Source organism: Macaca mulatta, chromosome 2 (assembly GCF_049350105.2).
Source record: "Macaca mulatta isolate MMU2019108-1 chromosome 2, T2T-MMU8v2.0, whole genome shotgun sequence".
Taxonomy (NCBI): Eukaryota; Metazoa; Chordata; class Mammalia; order Primates; family Cercopithecidae; genus Macaca; species Macaca mulatta.
Window position 1 is genome coordinate 175913800 of NC_133407.1, and position 22631 is coordinate 175936430.

Here is a 22631-nt window from a genome sequence, read left to right on the forward strand (position 1 = left end):
ATGAAAGCACGTTTTCTACTTTGCCAATGGAAGAGTAGCATTTTACACACATGTCACATCAAATGTACAACTGATTCATCTCATAAAATCAGATTTTAGAACATGTCATATTAATTCTTCACCAGGAAAACAAAAATTCAAACATCAACCATCTGATGTAAAAGCAGCGCATTCTGGAGATTTATAGATGGTTTATGGGAATCAGAAAAGGGGAAAATAACCACAGCTATTCTTTTGTGTTCAGGCTGGACTTACATAGCCAATCGAAGTAACCTTATTTTAAAATATTACCTGTGAAAAAAATTTTGCAATATCGCCAGGTAACCGTTCCCAATGCTTAATGACTCTTAGTGGCAAAATTCAGTTTTCCTAAATTAAAGGTTAACCCTCTCATTGTTGAAAATTAGATGTAACTCGTTTTATGGTCACAGGAGAGATGGTGCAGTTTAGGAAACACTATTAGAATATTTTGCGATTTCCACCTCTGCAGATCTTATCTCTATATATTCTTAGGAACTTGCCTCTGCCAGTTGAAAGAGTGCAGACTTTCCACAGCGTTTTACAGGCTCAGCACCACCCAACTGCGAAGTGTTTGAAGAAATCTATATTAAAGACAATCCACATAGAGAATATTAGTTGTGATACCAGAATCTTTGCTTCTCATTCATACACATTCAGGAATTTTTCTTAGTTTTTGAGAGTATCATTGCTCTCGTGTACCAAATAACAAAACACGTCACATCTGGGATGATCATTTTGAGAACCATTTTCAGTAAATGACCTCAAAAATAATAACAAAAGTAGGTATGGCTGTTTAATAGTAAGAATATTGTCTTAGATATTCCAGGCTTTAAATTTAACTCTATAACCTTAAAGTGAGAAATGTATTTCAATTTCTATTTAAGTACTAACTTAACAACTAGTCAAATATAAAAGAGATTTAGAGTTATTTTGCATTTACCAAACAATTTTTTTTTTGAGGAATATATTTGGGATCTCTGTGGAAAGACAGCATCAAGTCAGTCAACAAATTTTGTTTAGAATCCAACATATATGTGCAAGGCCATATGACAGCAGCTTAGGAACCTAAGAGTTTTATATAAAACACTGACCCTGGCTTTCAGAGTATGCTCTAATGTACATGCAAAGACTGATAATCAAGATCACAAATCTGAGTTGTACAGTTAATGGCTTATGCTGTATTGCAGTATATAACATATGTACGACATTAACATTGACTACATAATTTTCTGTACATTTGGCTAAATAGTGGCTGGGCATTGATAAAAATGAACAGCACTGCCTTTTCTCATTTTTTTGATAAAAACTTCATTTTCAATTTCTAGCCTCGATAAGAGCTGAGAAGGACATACATTCTTAAAGACATTTACAAAGCATCTTTACCTGGAGAAGTTCTGTCATTGTTAAGAGTAGATAGCTATGGTCTAAGCTTTTAGATTCTTTGTGATTCTGAATTCTTTCTCAGTTAAAAACAAAGCTATTTCTCATTTCCATTTAGTAGGTAATCCTGCTTATGACTATATCCTTAAAGGTGACCACAGATCCCACAGGTGATTCTATGAAGTTGCTAGCTCCCAGAGACACTGGGTGCTTTGTGCTAGAGGAGATTTTTCCTAGAATACTTGCTGAATAACAGGTCTTTGTAGAAGCATGTATTTAATAATGGCCTACCTAGGCCACTGAAAAGGGCCTAGCTTAAGGAAGTTCCTCCTAGGCACTATCAGTTTTAACAGAGCGTTTTTCTATTCATCTCTATCATTTACTTTTTCTTTAGAAGATGAATTTATGGGGCTCAATCTTTCTGAAGTTTGGAATATTTTCTTCTTGCCGAATTTTCACTGATAAATGCTACTTCTGCCTTTTCTAGACATGTTGAATTCAATTACTCACCTTATCAGGAGACTAAGAGAAAACAAACACATTAATACCACTGGCTCTCAGTGCTTCAGGGAATGAAGGACTGAACATAAATGCCAGTGCCTTGAATCAACGCAAAGAATATGGCCTTTGTGCCAGACAGGCAAGCTTTCATTACTTGCTGCTGTGTGGACTTAAGCAAATAAGATTTTGAGCCTCATTTACCTTCAAAATACGAACAGTAATACCTGCCCGGAATTATGCTGTTAAGATTAGGTTGGATGCTAGTGTAGGGCAGTGCTGAAGAGATATTATGCTCTAAATAAATGGCCCAATTATTACTAATAATGATTTACCTTTAACACTTAAACATAAACACCTTTTTAGTACAATTCCAAAAATTAGTTACACACTGAAGTGGAAGAGAATTAAAAGTAGCAGTGTCTGCAGATAGTTATTAAATTTAGTAATTTGGAGAGCATTAAATTTGTCGCATAATCCCATGACACGCTCAAGAATTATTGAAGGACCACAAGCTGGGTAGCGCTGCACTTCACACCCATGCTGTTTTTCTGCTTCTTCCACCGGCTCCCTCTGCTGTTGCTTTTGAAACCTCACTGCAGGTTTTCGTTCCCTGTGTATGTCACTCCCACATATCCTGTGCCCAATGCAGTGCATGGCACACTGAGAGGCTCATGAACGACTGACTGCATGGATGCACTACCTGCCCTTAGAGTTAAAGCACAGCTGTCAGAGAGGAGGCTTGAGAATGGTCCCCTTCGGTTTAGTAAGAACCGTTTTCCTTATTGCCTCTGGGAGGATTTTCACCTGCTTGCAGGTACAGGGAAGCATTTTAAATGCTCAAGGTTGCTGGAAGCCTGATTCCCAAAAGGGCATGTGTGGGGGGAGGTTCAACATATTTTAGTAGTCCGACATTTCCAGAATCTCCTAACAGTAACATTTTTATGGCATTACACAGTGTGAGGTATGATTTCTAAAAGTTAAATCAAAAACTTAATTTGAGGGAAGGAAGTGTGGAAAACAGAGCATATGTTAATTTCCATGGCTTGGTCCTTATCTTAACTTCTTTGCAGCATTTGACAGTGCTAGTCTTTCTTTAGGAAAACTCCTTCCTGCCCTTCCATTACCGCAGGGTCCTTGCTTTCCTCGTATGTCTCAGGCCACTCCTCGTGGTTCTTCTTTGCTGGCTCTTCTTTCCATAACAATCCCTTCAATGTTTTTCCTTAGTATTTTGTCTTAGGGCCCTCTCTCATCTATGCTGATGGCTTCAATTTCAAGCACAGCTAGTACAACAATGATATGTTATATCACTGTTTACTCCTGGCCATGCTGTTCTGCCTAAGAGACATATACATCCTTTCAGATAGGAACAATATAGTTAACATCTGTTTTCCAATGACTGGTCAGTCTGGAGGGCGGTGTGTGTTTGCTAGGTTGGTAGGTAGAGGGCACTAGTGGGCCAGACTGCATAGGATGTTCATGGGCGTGCTTCTTATTTTCCTCAAATTGGATAGGGCTTGCCAATAAGTTAATTTCACTGTAGTCTCTCTTTTGACTATTATGTGATGTTCGGATAAACAATATTCATCCATAAAGGCTAGCTACAGGGTGGATGTGATAGTACATGAGGTACAGCTAAAGTGCTAAGAAAAATGATCATCCTGGATATTAAATTGCTAATTTTATGGCTGTCTGAGGTGGGTGAACAAACAGGTGGTAAAGACCAGAATCAAATTAGGTAATGGTGGAAGTCTTTTGCAATTATAAAGGTATTGTAAATATTGTAGTTTGGGAGAAGATGACTGATAATTGTTAAAAGAATAAGTGAGTCAAAGAGCAAATAAGGTGTTCCTTTCCTTATCTTCCTTATCTAAAAAGAAACATTAGTGCTTCCAATAAAACACATAATACATCCACTGATTAGTTACAGTGTAAGTATTTTTTTTTTTTTTTGAGATGGAGTCTCACTCTGTCACCAGGCTGGAGTGCAGTGGTATCATCTCGGCTCACTGCAAGCTCCGCCTCCCGGGTTCACGCCATTCTCCTGCCTCAGCCTCCCGAGTAGCTGGGACTACAGGCGCCCGCCACCATGCCTGGCTAATGTTTTTTGTATTTTTAGTAGAGACAGGGTTTCACCGTGCTCACCAGGATGGTCTCGATCTTCTGACCTCGTGATCTGCCTGCCTCGGCCTCCCAAAGTGCTGCGATTATAGGCGTGAGCCACAGTGTAAGTATATGGTGTTTTTAATTGACTGTAATATTGTGTAACAAACTGAGCATTCCCTCATGAAAATAAATGGAATAAATTTATACCTACTGCTTATATACAATGGTGACAATATTTTAATTTTGGTGACATTATAGTTATATTTACATAGGCAAAGTAAATATCTTTGAAGGGAAGTTTTAAAGTCCAAATCTATCTAAATCACCCAGATTAGCTCTGTGTCTTTAAGGTAAATATAATTTTTCAATGCAAAGATATCCTCTAGGTGTAAGAGTCAGCCACAGAGCAGATCAGAGAATATGTGGATTGGTCATGGCTTTTAAGCCTGTTAAATAATTAAAGACAACAGTTCCTTTCTGACATTATATTTGGTCATTAGTCTTTGGTAAACCAGATCTAAAAAGTGACTGATGTGTCACTACCTGTAAACAGAAGATGCAGTTAGGAAACTCATTCTGACCAACTTAATGAATCAGAGCCTAGAAACACAGAGTAGATGGCACTTTGGATGGGCCAGGCTGAATCTGGATGAGATATGACTGTCACCTTGGAATGGGAGACAGGCTGAAACTGGGGGTGGGGAGTGAGAAACTGTCTCTGCGTTCTGTATTTCTTTCAAAATCCTGATTTTTCTCCTCTTAAATGTAAACATTTATGAGGTACCTACAAACAAATATGTTTATTCAGCTTCACGGTTCCATATAGATTAATTTCAATGAGTTTTTCAATGATCAGATTTGGTTAAGAAGGAAAAATATCTTTCTCATCTTGCAAGGAAGAGATCAGGACTCAATGAAAAAAACAAAACAAAACAAAACATTTCCACTTAAAGAAATTACCAGGGTTTACTGTTAAAAGTATGTTTCTCAGATAAACATTTCACACGATAAATAACCCATTTCCAAGAGAAAATCTAGTTAACTTCTTCCCAGCGTTATAAGCGTTTGTAAATAAAATGAACAGAAATAGTTTCTGAGAATTTTGCATGCCTGATCTTAAAATGATATTACAAAGCTAAATATTTTTAAAAGATAAATTGTTTCCTAGCTTATATAAACACCCACTTCTCTTTAAGTGTACATAATAGGACAAGGAATCCCTCTGAAAAGAGAAGGGCTATAAAGTGCTCCACTCAGTAATTTTCTATTATACATCAATCCCTTCCTCTCTTGACCCTTCCACCGTGAAGTCCCAGAGATATTAATAAGTGCCTTACCAATAATGATTTAATAATTTGGGTTTTTTAAAAAAACACATAACTACAGAGCCGTGGTCTCAAACTGTGGTTCTCTAATAGGAAACTTGTTGGAAATACAAATTCTCAGGCCCAGCACCGGATTTAATCAGTCAGAAGCTTTGGCGGTGTGGCCCAGCAATCTGTGTGTAAACAGCCTTCTAGGTGACTCTGATGTATTATAAAGTTTGAGAACCTTTGCTTTTGACTAATTAAAACAAGAATTTCAAGACTCTTTGGGTTTTCTCAAAGGTGATGGTGTTTTACGAAATAATTCTAAGAGCTTTAGGGATATCGCAGTGAATAATTACAGCCTATTCTATTTCTATTGCAATACACATGCTCATAGCAGATTTTAGTAGATATTTTTATTAGTTCATCTAGTTAGCTCTTATTTAGCCTTAAATAAAACCAGCCCAGTATTGGTCTGACAATGTGGTCAGATTGTAAGATGTTAAAGATTGAAAGTTAGGGTACTGTTGGGTTAGAGGAGGAAAGTGAAGAGAGAGGTTATGTATCCTTTGAGAACCATGAACTACTCTTGTATAAAGACACATAACATTTACAGCTAAATAGCCAAAGATACAATAATTTAATTTGCTGAGGAACTAGGGCTATTACCAATGGTTGCAAAATATAACCAGGAAAAGTTATATACTTGTGGGGACTGCATCTCATTCTAGGGCAAAACAGAACATGTATATTTTTACACCATCCATTTTATTTTGGTCTTTCTGTCATATATGCCTTCCTATATTTTGAAACAACTCCTAATTAAGCATACAAATTAATAATTTTTTAAAAGGCTCCTCGAATCCTGCATACACTTTATAGCTAAAAACCCCAAGAGTCCTCAGGAGATGAGTGCTGTAGAGCAAAGGGGCAACCTCTGGAAATGCCACCCTGCATGACTCTCTCCTCTGAGTAAGAAGTTCTTTTCTTCTCTAGAAAAAAAAACTTAGTATAATTAAGAGGCAATGACCAAATCTCATTCAAGAATTAGTGTACTGAGCAGCAAGGACAAATTAGTTTATGAAAGGCACGGGATCTCATCCTGCAGAATCACAGGATGGTGGCTATTACACCACCAAACTGGTCCCTTAGAGCTGTCCCCAGCGCTTCAGGAGCTAACAAGTGTGATGCTGGTGTTGCTAAAATAACAATCATGGCCAGGCATGGTGGCTCTCACCTGCAATCCCAGCACTTTGGGAGGCTAAGGAGGGCAGATCACCTGATGTCAGGAGTTTGTGACCAGCCTGACCAACATGGCGAAACCCCGTCTCAACTAAAAATGTAAAAATTAGCCGGGCGTGGTGGTGGACACCTGTAATCCCAGCTACTCAGGAGGCTGAGGCAGGAGAATCGCTTGAACCTGGGAGGTGAAGGTTGCACAGAGCCGAGATGGTACCACTGCACTCTAGCCTGGGTAACAAGGGCGAAACTCCGTCTCAAAAAAAAAAAAAAAAAATCATACACTGAATCATAGGCTGAGCGGTGATAAGAGTTAGAACCAGCATGAGCTGAGATATTCCATTATTCCATACTGGTATTTTAAGTTGAGCTGGATACTCTTGGTAGTCAATGCATATGTAAATATCAGATGTGTCAAAGATGAGCCACTACCTTTCTAATATTCCTGCTATGCAGTACAGAATTTAATCAAACAGAATACATGGCAAATCAATTCTGCTTTGAAAAAAACGTTTCTGAAAAGTTGGATAGAACTGGCTCAGACATCAACATTAAAAATAAATTTAGTCAATATGGCAAAATTCCTTTTTAACTCTGAAGAATTAATGGGCATCAATAACTGGAAGAAAGCAAGAAAGTATTATTAACAAAACTATTTCACCTAGACAGTGAAAATAACAGCTTCCTTATTATAATGGAAAATTGGAACAAAATCTTAATTTATTCAGATTAATTAAGCAAATTTTTCTTTATGAAATAACATTATATATTTCTGTTAACAGTTTTATACAATAGCCCTCAGCAGCTAAACAAATACTATGGCAGGGAAGCCTAATACATAAGCAGGCCAACCGATGGTATAAAGTCATAGCAGTTGACACACGTTGTCCCAAGAGGAAACAGCTTTTTTCTTTTTTTTTTTGTAAGAGCCAAAAGTAATTTTTTCTCATTTTCAAAGTAAGATGGTAGGTTTTCTTCTGCCAAAAGGATATCATTTTACATTCCATTTATGCAGTACTCTTTATTCAAATGAATCAAAGTGATTCAATACATCAATATTAAACAGCGCGGTCCTGCTTGTCATTTTCTCTCAACCCTATAAAAAATTGCTTGGTTTATGATATGCATTTTTTAGTTGGGATAAAAACGAAAAGAAGAAAAGACCTAAAGCAGATAGTATCTTATTTTCATAAACTATATACGTTTTATTATTTGCCACATAGTGCTCATTAGAAATGAACATATGGTTGAGGCCAGGGCTTTTGTGGCAAAATCAAGAATATCAGATTTGTCTCTGCAGCATACCAACCAAAAAAGTTGTTCTCTGGTGTGTGCTCTCTTCGGCTGACAAACCAAAGAAATCTGAGATCTTACAAAAGCTGACCTGATCTAAGCCTGGGATTACACACTAATAAAAATACTGGCTGAAGCTACATCACATTGAAAGCTAATTTAACCTGATTTAACAGGTCGTATTCACCACTGCAATCACTGTGAGAGTGTTATTCATGAATTATAGCATCAATTTCACTATTGGAAAAATTTAATAAATCGAAACCTTCTGGCCTTCGTGTTGACAGCAGTTTTTCCAAGCTTTTAAAATAAATTAAAAACAAGATAAAATGAAATAAACACATCACTGGTATTCTGAATGAACTCTTTGATGAATCCTTATAAAATGGGTGTAAAATCTGGAGCTGATTTGACTATGATTACATCAAAGGCAGCAGAAAAAGCAATAAATATTCTGTTATGTACATTATGTTAATAATGACAACAGGCATGCCTAAAGTTCACTATACATTATAAAAACTCCATTCCAGTATTCCTGAGTTCAACAAGTTTTCTTAGCCCAAAAAGCATTTTAAAAAGGCCATACCTCTGCAAACTGAAACAAGGCGGATGTTTGACACTGCTTTGTAGAAGCATCAGGGTGGGACGTACTTGAAGATATCTGAAAGGAAACGAGCAATTCTTAATGCACAATGACATTTTTCCACATCAGACCATAAGATTCTGCCATATATTTTCAACTGTAGACACTGATAAATATTTAAAAATGAGTCATTACCCTCAATCCCTTTAGAAGAGCATTATAATTGATAAGAGAAGACAAAGGCCATGTTTCTAAAAACAGATGATTATAAAGAACAAAGACTGAGTATGCCTCATTTGCTATGTCTTTGGTAAGGGTACCAGGTATATATCAAATAGCAGTTAAGAAGACCTGTTGAAATAAATTTCTTTACTTAAAAAAAAAGGAAAAAAATGTGTATTATTAAAAGCTGGAGGCTGCAAGTAAAGCCACTCCCTCACTCTCTTCCCAACACCACTCCCTCCAAGCTCTTCTCTAGTTAGAGGCAGCTGTGATGCAGTGTTGGTGAAGCATATGGATGCGGGTCAGGGTATCTGGGAGACTGAATCTCAGCTCTGCTACTTACTTACCCACATGACCTTGGCCAGCTCAGCTAAACTTTTTGAGACTTACTTTTCACCACTGTAAATTGATGATGATGAAAATAATCTGCATTTTAGAGGATTATGGTGAAAAAAAATAAGCCATAAAAGATGTTACCTAGCATGGCACCAGAACTCAATAAATGGTTTACTAAATATGAAAAGTATTTTCTTCTTTCATAGCTCCTGCATCCTCCCACCCAACACGAACACGCACACACACGCGTACACACACGCGCACACACAAACACGCACGCAGGCGCACACACGCACTCATGCACACACACGTGCACACACACACGCCCGCATGTGTGCGCACGCACACACACGCACACACGTGGACGCACACAGGTACACACATGCACGCACACACGCACATGCACACACACACATGCACACACACACACATGCGCACACACACACATGCACACACACACGTCAGTGGGTGACAATGAATAGAGTCTGCCACCCTATACTTGATTCAACTAGGGGACCTTTTGTTTCCAGTTGGTAATTATGGTAGCTTCCTTTGACTTTGCTCAGAGGAACATGTGGAAATACTTTTCAAGGACATTTTGGGAGCAAGGTGAGTTAGTAATTTTGGTTCCAAAGTGAAAAATCTTTTTATTCAGCTATAAAACAGGATAAAAGTGGGTCACAGGAGCAGAAAGCCTGGGCATTATAACTTCAGCCCATTCCCAATCCCACAAATCTTTCCTTCAAGTAACTGTTCACCAACAACTCCATCAAAGGTTACTTACTAAGCAGTAAATCCACCTTCATCAAAACTCTTTAATTACAAAAACTGCTTTTTTATTTTAGTTAAACTGGTTAGAAAAACAACAGGGCCACATAGTTATACAGTATAAAAGTGATGTTTAGGAATGAGAAAGAATCAGGAGGCTGGGCACAGTGTGGCTCACGTCTGTAATCCCAGCACTTTGGGAGGCTAGGTGGATCACTTGAGCCCAGGAGTTCAAGACCAGCCTGGTAACATAGCAAGACCCCGTCTCAAAATAAAAATAAAAAAAAAATTAGTAGAGAGACTGACTGAGTAATTAATTGTATCCACTGCTGAAGCCATCAGGAAAATTTCATTCTACTGTGCTTTTTAATCAGATAAGCATTTTTAGAATAAATATCAGTAAGAACAACAAATATCAACCAAATCCAATTTAACAAACTAGGTAGAAATAAACCATTTTATCCATTGTAAGATCTAACCAAGTGTTCTGAAGACATTCAAGGATAACATTTTAGAACTTTTCTTGGTCAAACCATGAATCTTGTCATTTCAAGTGACCGCCATGTGCAAGTATGACAGAATCCAAAAATGAACTCAGAGAAATCTTCCTTAAGTCTTAGGAATTATAAACTCAGTACAACTTATTTCAGACATTACTTTTCATCCCTACCAATCCTTTATAAAAGTTAGAAAAAAATAAACAATGTATATAAGGGAAAATACATAAATATTGTAGGTTATACCTAAATACAATATATTCCTTTAAGAATTAAATCAGGCAGTGAACAAAATAGAACCAGTGTTATAATCTATCCAATTTTGTGAAAAAGTATCTCATAAGTTCTAAAAAAAAAAGGGGGGGGGATGTTATTATAAATTAATATTAAGATAAGGATTTCAATTAATAAATACATAGGAGCTCCTGGAGATAGAGACCTTTTATATAAAAGCAATAGGATCAGGGATCTCTCTGGATCTTAGAAATGCTGTTAAAAGCCACAAAAGTGTACACATGCTAACATATCCAAAATTTCCTGTGAAATTTTAGAGGTTTCATTAGATCTTTAAAGGTTCAAGGATCATCTCTTAAGCCATTCTGCTTTCAAAGTTGGGACCAATCTTAATACGCTTATAACTGCTTCTGAAATAAAAGAGTGCAGGCTGAGCGTGGTGACTCATGCCCTGTAATCCAGTACTCTGACAGGCTGAAGCGGGAAGATCGCCTGAGATCAGTAATTCAAGAACAGCCTAGGCAACGTAGTGAGACCCTGTTTAAAACAACAACAACAACAAAAAAATTAGCTGGGCATGGTGGCATGCGCCTGCAGTCCTAGTCATCAGGAGGCTGAGACGAGAGGATCCCTTGAGCCCAGGAGTTCCAGGTTACAATGAGCTATGATCATGCCACTGCACTCTAGCCTGGACGACAGAGTGAGACTCTGACTCTAAAAAAAAATAAAAAATAAAAAATGTTCCCCCTGTACAAAACTGTAAAACAGTTGGGCAAACACCAGGAAGGATGACAGTGGTGAAGAAAGTCTGGTCGAAGACAATTCAAATGATCAAGGAAAGACCAGGTGGCTTAAAGTTTAAGAAAAAAATTTATCAATGAGGGCTCATACTGAGTTCTAGAGTAAATTAAGATATTCTGAGCAGTCTTAAACTCTAGACTTGATATCAAGGATAATGTGCTTTTATACACCATCTCTTTGAACCAGTGTCAAGAGACCTATTGAGCTGAATAAGTCTGACAAAAGAAGACTTTGAAAACTGCCAACCTCATGCTAAAGTTTCAATTAAGATGAAAGTGTACTAAAAAAAGAAAAGAAAAAGAAATGCATAGATTAGTTGCATAGCCAATAACCATGAGCTGATTCTGTCTTCTGTTTTATCAATAAACAATCAATAAATTACTAAATTCTAATAGCAATTCAATATATTCTTAACCTTACTATCCATGAGTAAAAATTAGTAATGAGGTTGATAATATTTAGTATGACTTTAACGATAAGCTTCTACAAATGCATAAATGTAGTTATTTCTTAATTAAGAACTCTAGAGACCCAAAATACCTTTTCCAAAATTGGATTCTATTTTCCCACTTATGGTTGAGCTGAGTAAAGTTCTTCATGTCTTTCAGTTACTGTTATCAGCCCCAATTTAAGCCCACTTTACAATTTCCTTGTTAGTTAAGTATCAATTGTAATATATTACCTCGGCAAACTGAAACAATGGTGACTTCTGACGTAATTCAGGAGATTCTGAAACATCAGGCCTGCATGTGCCAGAGGATACCTGAAACAAAGAAAGATAACATATTTTCTTTTGTACTATTTACTGTGTTAGGTAAACATTTAATGCTCTATCTTCATTTCTGATCTTTATTATCAACAACAGTTACAGAAACGTCACTTTTTAATCAAGTATTTTTCTCAGGATATACATTTCCTCTTTTATCTCAATGCTAACACTGACCCACTTTTGCATTTAGGTGAGAATTGCTTTGGTAGTCAACTGTTATTCAAAAGTCATAGGAGGCTCAGAATGTTAGAGAGGGAAGGATTTCATTATTCCTCTGATCTAAACCCCTCACTTTTCAAAGACGAAAAAACTGACACCTCCCCTCCCAATGCTAAAAAATCCCCTTAGTCTTTATTGAAACACTGATCACCACAAGATGTAAATATTTATTTATTGTACTTCCTCTCCCAGGGGCTTTATTTAATGCATTATCTCCAACACTGCCTGGGTACAATGTAGATACTCAACAAGTATTTGTGGAGAGAACTAATGAAAGCTGACAATAGTTCTCTTAATCCCAATTCAGTGTGATTCCTGCCCATTTTCCTGAATAATGAAGTTAGAGAGTCTAGGGGGAAAAATCATCTTTCACGTTAAAGAAAAAAATGAAAGTTACAAATACGTTTTAATAACTTGTTTTCTGATTACAAAATAATCCAAGTTCACTGTTAAAAATCTGAAAAAAAAAAAAACCCCACCAAAATGAAGAAAAATCACCTACAATGTTACCTCCCAAAGATAAGCACTGTTAATACTCTTATATATGCTTCCAGCTGTGCATGTAGGTAATTTTTAAACGAAAATAGAACATTCTACTGCAGTTATGGAATGTTCTTTTTTTAAAAAAACTTTAATATTAATTTTTCTGCATCACTAGGTCTTCTCCAGTGTAATTTTAATAGCTGCATGTGATTATATTTGATGGGTAAATCCTATGGAAAGAGCCACTAGTCACCCAGATCATGCTCCTAAAAACAGTTTCTCACTGACCCTCTTAAGACACTGAGGATGTGTTTCTCTAACAATGTCACAGGCCACGGGGCAGGAGCAAACATTTGAAATTTTAATTGTCACCTTTGGATTTTAAAGAGTAATGGTCACCTTCTCCCAGAGAGAAACACATTAGTGAAGGTGCAGAAGCTTTAATTAATTTGCCACCTGTGGTCTGGCTGCAAAGCCTGACCCTCTTATTGTCACTGACTATTTGATATGCTGTGCCAAATGTCCCACCAAGGAGACACAAAATGAACTAAAAAGAAGGCCAACAAATCCTGAAATTTATATCCACAAAAAACTGGGAACTCCTTTATTGGAAGAACACCTGAATAAAATATATCTTTATAATTTAGAAGTATTTTTAGAAAATCAACTTCTCTGCTTTATCAAAAAATCTATGTGTTTGACTCCTAGATTATTTGGTAAATAATCAAAACTTTATTTACATTCAAGCTTAGGACTTTTTGAAAATTATAAAATGTCTGCATAAAGCTTTAATAAAATAGGTGTGCATAAGACAGAAATCTATAGAAGATATTTGGAATTAAATGTATTATTATTTAGAGTAGCTACACTGCATAAAGTCTATATAACATATATGCTTATTTCAGATCCCACAATGCACAAGAAATAGTGACCACTTAGGAGGAGGTAAATTGCCCTATGGCTTAGAGTTCATATTAACAGCATGAAGAAAATTCAACTTTCTTTTAACTGTCATTTATAGATTATTTGGCCACAACAACACATCAATTCAGAAAGTTGAAAAGTTCATTAATACCTTTTGCAAATCTTTAGGATGGATGGTCTCATATAAAACTTCCTATTTGAACACATAATTATGAAGGCATCTATAATCCTGCACATGGTTTGTCAATTTTAGCATGCAATCAAATAAGTCTACACATGTTTGTGCTTATCATGCTCCTGACAAAGAGGGGATGCACGATGAGTATCTGTTGATTAACTTAATTCTCTCCCTATGTATGTGAATAGGAAGAATCTCACATACATAGTGACCAGGCCAGGAGTACAACAAATGCTATCCAATGGCTAAAATAACAGTAATAGAATCACTAATGCTGTGGATTTTACTCTAGTGGACCACGTCCTCTCTCAAAACCTAGTTACTCTTACTTTAAAGCATTACAGATTTTGCATACATCTTCAGTGTAGTATAGTGGAAACAGCACAAAATTAGGAGCCAGGAGAATTGGGTTAGTACTAAGCTATGTAGTTAGCCGACTTGGTTAGCTGACCCTCTAGTCCACAAAAGAATAGAGACAACGTATCAGAAGGGGCCAAGAGGGCAGACAAAGAAAAGAAAAAAGAAGCGGGCTGGGAAAGAAAGAAACAATGCCAGCAGCAGGCTAAGAAAAGGAGAAGACAGAAAAGCTGTAAAGAACAGATACAAATGTTTCATAAAGCACTGGAATCTGTCTAAAACAAACTGAATAGGGAAATAGCCCCCAAAGTTCTCTAGAAGGCATCAGCTCAATGCAATAATTATTTGCAACCATAATTCTAAGTTGTCAAGGTAAGAAAAACTGTAAAACACATCACTTATTAAGAAGGCAGAAATCCGTGTGACACAGGTTAGACATATTTCTTCTGGGGATCTAAAATCTCGAAACATAAAAACAGTTCAATGACATGGCAAATATAAACATGAAGAATTCATTATTGAGTACCTGATAAGCAAGGCATCCCATAAAATGTATATATCTGTGCATACACTGTTCTACACATGCATCTGATAAAGAAATAAGAAATTCTATCTATATAAAAAGGGAGAGAATACTTCCCACAAAAGGCTCCCATTTGAGTAATGTCATTATTTAGAAGGTTCCAGAGGTTGTGAAATGTTTAAAATATTAAGCTATATCATCTTGATGTCTGCATTTAAAGTACTTCATTTATTTTTATTAGGTGGGGCACACTTTTTATGGATAAAAATCAATTTTGTAATATCTATTCCTATGCTAGAGCCAGTTTACTTTCTAAATACAAAATAAATGGCCAAAGACATTTGTTCATTAATTAAGAGTAAAGAAAAAATATTAAATAAGTAGTGGTTAAATAAGGGAGAAAAAAACCCAAGAAGCTGTTTCTAGAAATAATCTCTGAAATAATCGGTAAAGCCACTAGGTGTTGCTATACGCCCAAAAACGAAAATAGCTAAAGGGATTTTTGTTAAGTACATACTCATTTGATTTACCCAAATTCAATTCTCTCCTTGATTTAGCTATAATTCTCAATAACCATGGAAGGGGAGTGATTAGTATAATTAAGAATTTCAATAATGTAGTATTTTTTTCACAGGAGCAATTCATATAGTGAAATTGAATACATAAAAGTGTGAACTGGCCTCCTGATACAAAACAAGATCAAGTGAGTTACATGCACTGTGAGTAGTTTGGAAAGCTAAGTTGTTATCATGAGCCTGTCCTTACTTTGCAAGACACAAGACCACAACCATGCGCTGCTGGCATGAACACATGGTCAACAAAAGGGGTATTGCACTGGTAGTATCTGAGCCATACATTCCTACCCTTGCTAATTCAAACATTTATTGATTACTCACTCATTCAACAAATACTTAATAGATACCTATGACATGCCAGCCACAAAGACTGCTACTTTCAAGAAGCTTATATTCTACTTGTATCTAGTAGGTGTTAGGGAATAAAATGATGACCAAAGGAAATGTGCCTAACTAACCCTTAGTTGCTTGCAACTCATGTGCAGGGGACAGCAACGTCATATACAAAAATGTAAGTGCATAATGGTGGAATATGACAAGGTCTACAGGAGGATGGAGAAGCAGCCTTCATTCTGCGTGGGAACAGCTGGAAGGAAGATAGGTAACGTCTAAGACATACCTTAGGAAAACCAGGAGTTCTCTCACAAGTGTAGAAACGATGCGGTAACAGGAGGTGGAAAAGTATGAAGGCAAGAACCCTGTGTGTTTGAGAAAGTGACTTTCTCAGTGTGGCTGAAAAATACATGCATCGGAGTATAGTGGGAGAATCTGAATTCTACATGAAGAAGTTTGAAAATTGGACTGGAGGCAATGAGGAGCCAGCTGAGGTTTTCAGTCAGAGAGATGTAGTCAGGTAATTCTGTCAGTGGAGTGCAGGGTGATGCTGGCTGGGGGTGACTGGAGGCAGGAGGCTAACTGGAAGATTAAGGAAATAAGCCAGCTGAGATGTGAGACCCCAACTGAATCAAAGATGGTAACTGCCAGGCTTCAGTAACTGTCTGGCAAGAAGTCAGAGCTGAGGGAAAGGGGTCAGAAATACAATGCCTGTGTTTCCAAGGTAAGTTAAAAAGGAAATTTGAGAGATGGAAGGAGGTCTGGATGGAGGCGGTGGATGTCTGTTATGAGAAGAGATGGTTTTGGGGTAGACGATTCCATCTGAGAGTTAAAGGAGAAGCTGGTTACCAGCGCACTGCACTCGGCTACCTGACGCGAGTGGTGCACTACATCTGAGAAGAGTCCCTGGCCACCATGGCGGGCATAACCGAACAGCAGCACAAAGCTGAGCACTCCCACAAGCAGAACACATGTCGAGTCATCTTGCTAACTGGAAGAACACATCCTTGGTTTTCCTCAGGGCACTGGGGCTGCTGGAGTATGGATTTTACCCCATGAGTCAAGTTCTCCTAACACTATAATCTGTGTGGCTGAGCACTAGTATGAAAGTCCAGAACAGACTCCAGGCCAGTTGTAAAAAGAACTGCAGTAGCAATTGAGATAACTCAGATCACCTGCCTCAGTTTCCTCATTTGATAGAGTAGATACAATGCCACTCTGCCTACTTGCCTTCTTCACAGGAAACTGTGAGAATAACATGCAACAGTGTACATCACTGTGCTCTCCAACAACCACCTAATTGACAATAACCACACCTCTCTTGTGAAGGATGCCTCCTTTATCTTCCTGCTCTCCACCCTTCTCTTTTGAGCCCAGCTCTCTTTCTGCCCACCTTCCACACTACCTTTGCCTTCATCTCTGAGAGCCCAAGGAGGATACTCAGTGTCATCAATGCAGCCTAGGGACTCATGGAGGAAATGTGATTGTAAATCAAGCTGGGTAGAAGGACCCAATTCTCTGGGCTTGAGCCCCACTGTGGACAGATGGTAGAGGCTGGGCTCTTTGGCTGGATGGGCAGGTCCAGCCAAAATGGGCAGTGAAGAGTGACATAAAGGGGGAGCCACCCAAGAAAAGAGAAAGCTCAAAGAGCTCATTTCCTTTTCAGGGTAGAATTTAAATAAAGTAAGCTATAAAACTTTGGGAAGGGAATAAAAGTTTTGATGAGGTTCAGGTAGGACATTGGGGCAAGGAGTTTGGAATTCAATAGATTAAAGTATTCTGGAATAGTCCAATACAGTAGCCTAAAGGAGGCACATATCTAATTAATTCAAACACACCAACAAGCAGAAACATAAATTACCTCATTTCATTGACGTCAGAAATTAGAATAAAGAAAGTGAAAAGTTTCCATTTTATTTAAATCTGTATTTGTTTAAAATTGTTAAAAACTCAGCATTTAAGATGTGGACATAATCATTCCTTTATTCAACAAATATTGGTAAAAATCAACTTTTCTCTGTCTCAGATTTTGCCTATCTCATCATTTAATGAAAAACGATGCGGCTTTAAATCTAGTATTATGAATTTCTCATTCTATGACCTTTGAGAAGTTATTTCACCTCTCTGACCTAGTTTCCTCATTTATAAAATGGGGAAAATAATAAACCAGCCTCATAGGGTTCTTGAGAGAATGAGTTACTCAATGTCAACTGAGAACACAGTGCCTGGCCCCAGAAAGCACTCACAAAATGCCCCTGCTCTGGCAGCGATGAGCTTCAGTAAGGGTGCAGCACAGGTCAGCACGCAGGAGAAGTGGCCAGAGCTAAGGCTGGACGGGCAGAGGCGGAATCATCAAGGCCCCTGTGTGCTGCAAGAAGACTGAAGCTAGTTCTCCCGGGTTGGAATCCCAGTTCTGCCACTTTGTAGCTTCACCATCATGGGCTGTTACTTTACCCTTCTCTGCCTGTTTCCTCACCTAATGGTAAATATTTACTTATAAGGTAAATAAGACTTAACTCACAGAGTTGTTACAAGGATTAAGTTACTCTTATGTAATACACTTAAGAATTGAGCCTTGGAAAAAATGTTCAATACATGTTAGTTGTGATATAATAACAACTATTCTCCAGGCAAGTGGGTAGACCTACTGCAGTTTAAATCTTGTCATTGTTTTTGATCCCAACTTTCTTAGTCTTCCAGTGACAATACTTACATATAATACAATATGAAATTTTTTTAAATATAAGACATTATACAGTTTATAATAAACTCTAAAACTAAATATAATCAGTGTTATAAGGTATGAAACTAACAATATGGGATATGAGAGATTAGAACAAGGAGGGAATTGAATTGGCTCAAGCAATCATAATCATGAAGGACTTCCTAGAGGAGGTGACAGATTGATATTACAAACTTACAAGGCAAAATATATTTATTACAGGTTCAGTATCCCCTAATCCAAAAATCTGAAATACTCAAAAAAATCTGAAACCTTCTGAGTGCTAACATAATGCTAAAGGAAATGCTCACTACAGCATTTCAGATTTCATGTTTTTTGGATTTGGGATGCCCAAAAGGTGAGGATCATACAAATATTCCCCCAAAAAAACCCTCCAAAAACTGTAACTCTAAAGTACTTCTGGTCCCAAGAGTTTTGAATAAGCAATATTTAACCTGTATTTTTGGATTTTAAGAAATTTTGATATATAAGCTTTAAACATTTTAAAATGGGCAGATCATGGTGAACAAATGAAAATCAATGTGATTTCCTTTTAAGCTAGAAGTATCATGTGAAGAATTTGCTATATCTAAAAACTTGAACCTTAAGACAGTATCAGCTTCGTGCTGTCTGGTTTGTTCCCTGACGTGCCTTATACATAGAAGGCATTCAATAAACACTTGTCATGTAATTAAATGTAAGAAAAGATGGCACACAGTTTGGCACTGTTCAATTCTCAGAGAACATGACCTTTACAGTCCTTTTATGGAGGTATGCCATCATCTATTAGCATCTTCTCCACTAACCTGACACTAACTCAGCTACTCTGCTGACTTTGGACTTCCTATACTGATTTCTCCCAGATATTAAAAAACTGTCTCCTTCTTGAGCACCTGGTGATAAAGACAGTAAATTACAACTGTAATTTCTGCTAAGTTTTCAATAGACAAGGAACTCTCTCTCTCTCTGTGTGTGTGTGTGTGTGTGTGTGTGTGTGTGTGTGTGTGTGTGAATGTATGCTGGTAAAGCATATTACAGCCTGTGGGAGAAATGTCTGATATAATTTAAACTTGCAAGTTGAATATGAAATGCCTAGAATAACTTAACTAATGGTAATAATATTATATACCTGTAAGAATTATTTGCAGGAGAGTTAAAAGTGCCTTACAGGTTTTATTTAATTAATCTTCACTGTAGCCTTGAGATCTGAAGGCAAGCAGATATTATTATTAGCTCCACTTCACGGGATGGAAGGCAAAGAAAAAAGTGGCTTGATCACTACTTTACTGTCATTATCTGTTGGCTCCAACAAAACAGGCATTCTAAAAGCACAAACCCAAAGTCTAAGGTACTTCTCATATATTTGAAAGTTTGGCTTCAAACAGTCATTCAACTACATAGATATTGATACCTTCGAAGCTTTTCATCAGCTATAATTAATCTGCCTAACTTATATTCTACTTTTCTCCAACCACCCTCCCCTTCTGTTCTAGCCAAGATGAATTTATGTTGCTCACTTAGGTCTGATACTGGATGTCATCCTTTCTGAGATTAATCCAAACTGTTGTATACATGATATGGTGAATAACTGTCCCTTCCACAATCTGAATTATATCACTCCTTGCCTTGTTTTTTAAAATTTAATTTAGCTTTCCATTTTTATTAAAGTAACTAACAAATATAACAGATTTCTAGACCTGGAGATTACTTCTAGAAATTCTAGATCAAGTACTGACAATTTATTGTATTTTCATCTTTAGATAATTCTCTGGTATGAAACACAAGGGCTTAATTCTCTGCCTTCTCATTAGTTCTTCTCTGAGTTTGATGTGAACATGATTACTTTTATTTGTTCTGCATTTTTATTTGTTTCTTTAAAGTTAAAAAAAAAAAAAAAAAAAGGAGACATTCATTTAAACTTCTGGGCACTCTATTGAATAGACAGGCTCTCATCTCTGCTGCAGCTCCCTGTCAGCCTATTTTTGTCTGGCACTTACATTTTACGGATTAAACAACTACATTTGATTTCTGATTTAAATAATTTGTTGTAATCTCATATTCACTGGACACACTCCTTTCCATTTCCTTCATTATTATGGGGTTATTTACTAATGAGACTTCTATGCTTCTATTTTAAAGGGTCTCGGTAGTGACATGCTTAGTCTGCTATTTTGAGCCACGAGTCACTCCTTTATGTCTTTCTTGCTCAGTGTATCGATTTTGCTTCCTCAATCAATAAATTCTATAACAACCAACATTGTTTTAAATAATTTATCCCAAATAATTTATGTATTTCAATTTACTCTGGGTATAAAAAAAAAAGGCCGATTATGTGAAAGTAAAAGAAACAAAACAAACTATCAAAATGCATCCATTTGCTTCATCACAGACCCAGTTACCACAATGAGACTATAGAATCACGCTAGGCTTAGTAACAGCGGCACATAAAAAATGTTGAAATAATAATGCAAAAAATCTATTATGGTAGATTAAGAATTGATCAGGAGACAGAAAGAAAGAGAATACACAACATTTTGTTTGTTGTTATTTGCCCGTTGATATCTCAAGAAATTATAATTTCTCTCTAAAACTCTAAGTGCATTTCAGGCAGATCTAGGAAGCGGTATAGGCTTTTAATCTGGGACTTTATTATTTCAGTTACAGTAAGCCTCTCTACCTTCTAGAGATGCATTTATTTTTTTTAAAGAAATCTATTCCTTATATTAAGATTTTCATATTTAAAAAATAGTCTTTTGAGGAGTTTTTCTATATGGTTAGGTCTCAGGTCAATGAACAAAAGAAAACCTTCTCTGTTTAAGAATAATATTTGAGAATAAGGGTTCTGTCATGGCATTTTTAAAAGCGATTATGATTAGACCATTTTTTGGTGGCAGAATTTTTGTAAAATGTCACTTTGGTCTTACCTCACAGTACCAACAGGCTTCACAGTAATTTTTCTAAATGTCAGAAATATGAAATTTCTGTATTTCTCTTATCTCATTATCCTGCTAGTCTTCTTAGGGAAACATAAGTACATATTTATTACATTTGTCTCATGTTCATCTGCCTATGTATATAAGCCCTTAAAGTTCTATGATCATGTCTACATATCTGGAATAAGACTTCACATAGAAATTCGGGTGCTAATGCAGTCTACTGAGAGCTGTAAAGTAAATTCTCAAACTACCTATATTTAGAGACAGCATTATTTTATACAACTTTCACTGTTTAAATATCTCAAGATTATTTTCAATAATGACCTAAATATCTCTGAGATGGGAAATACTGAATATGAAGAAAGAGTTGTGTTCTTTGAAGTGGTTCTTAAAGACCTAACTGCTACCACCTTCTTCCTTAGCATAGATTCTCTTCTCCCATTATGGTTCCCTTCTTTCAATCGTTTAGCTTTCTTTGATTCTTTAGCTTGAGAATTCTCAAAACATTTCTACTTCAGAGATAAAAAGGTCCACCACTGTGTTGAGTTGCATGTGTCAAAACTCTGCCTTCTTAAGAAGGAGTAGGAGAACATCTCATTGAAAAGAGCCCAAAAGGCAAACTTTAAGCAAAAAGGGGAAAAAGAAACCATGCTTTTCTTTGACTAGCATCCATGAGTTCTACAGATGTTGATTTGTTTACATTTGTACTTGAAGTTTAAAAAGAACACTAAATAGATGTTGGGAATGAAACACTACGATAATTCTAATAGTTAAGAAAGATGATGCTGGCTTTCACAATTCAATGCATGCTTGGAAATCATATTGAGTCAGACGTGTTGAAAGGTCAAGTGCATATTATTACTCCAACATTCACCTTTGGAACATGCTTGGGATACTCTACACCTAAATGACAGTTTGATTTGTTAAGAGGTAGCAGCAATGTGTTAGAAAGTGAAACGATGCCTGACAATGCTATTATGTTAGAAACTACAAACATGATGAATAATGAGTATGCAAAGGCACAAAGTGACATGTATGCTTTTCCAGCTGAAGATTAGCAGAAAGTAAATAACTACCAGTGTATTTTTGTACACATTTGTACATTTCTTGCTGCACTGAAGTGAACAGAATCAAAATAATTCTGTTAGATTGAATATATAGTCAACAATTGTGGATCCCACATGTAAACTATAAAAAACAAAAACCTTTTATAATGTAAGTAGGTTATTATCTAATTACATTTCTACAAAAACCACTATTTAATAGCCTTCAAGTATAATAAGTATGACACAATCACAACTAAAAAAAAAAAGTAAAAAATATGACC

The 22631-nt window shown here is 36.6% G+C and overlaps 1 protein-coding gene across 27 annotated transcripts in view; it reads right to left on the bottom strand.

The window, feature by feature from the left end:
- BBX (BBX high mobility group box domain containing) overlaps positions 1-22631 on the bottom strand; it is a 279823-nt gene that overhangs the window by 61500 nt on the left and 195692 nt on the right. For all 27 annotated transcript variants that reach the window (XM_077993981.1, XM_077993978.1, XM_077993976.1 and 24 more), the window contains 3 exons: positions 11968-12048; positions 8431-8505; positions 522-602 (listed from right to left, as the gene is read on the bottom strand). In XM_077993981.1, coding sequence (XP_077850107.1) covers positions 522-602; positions 8431-8505; positions 11968-12048 — 237 coding nt within the window. The remainder of the gene's footprint in view (positions 1-521; positions 603-8430; positions 8506-11967; positions 12049-22631) is intronic.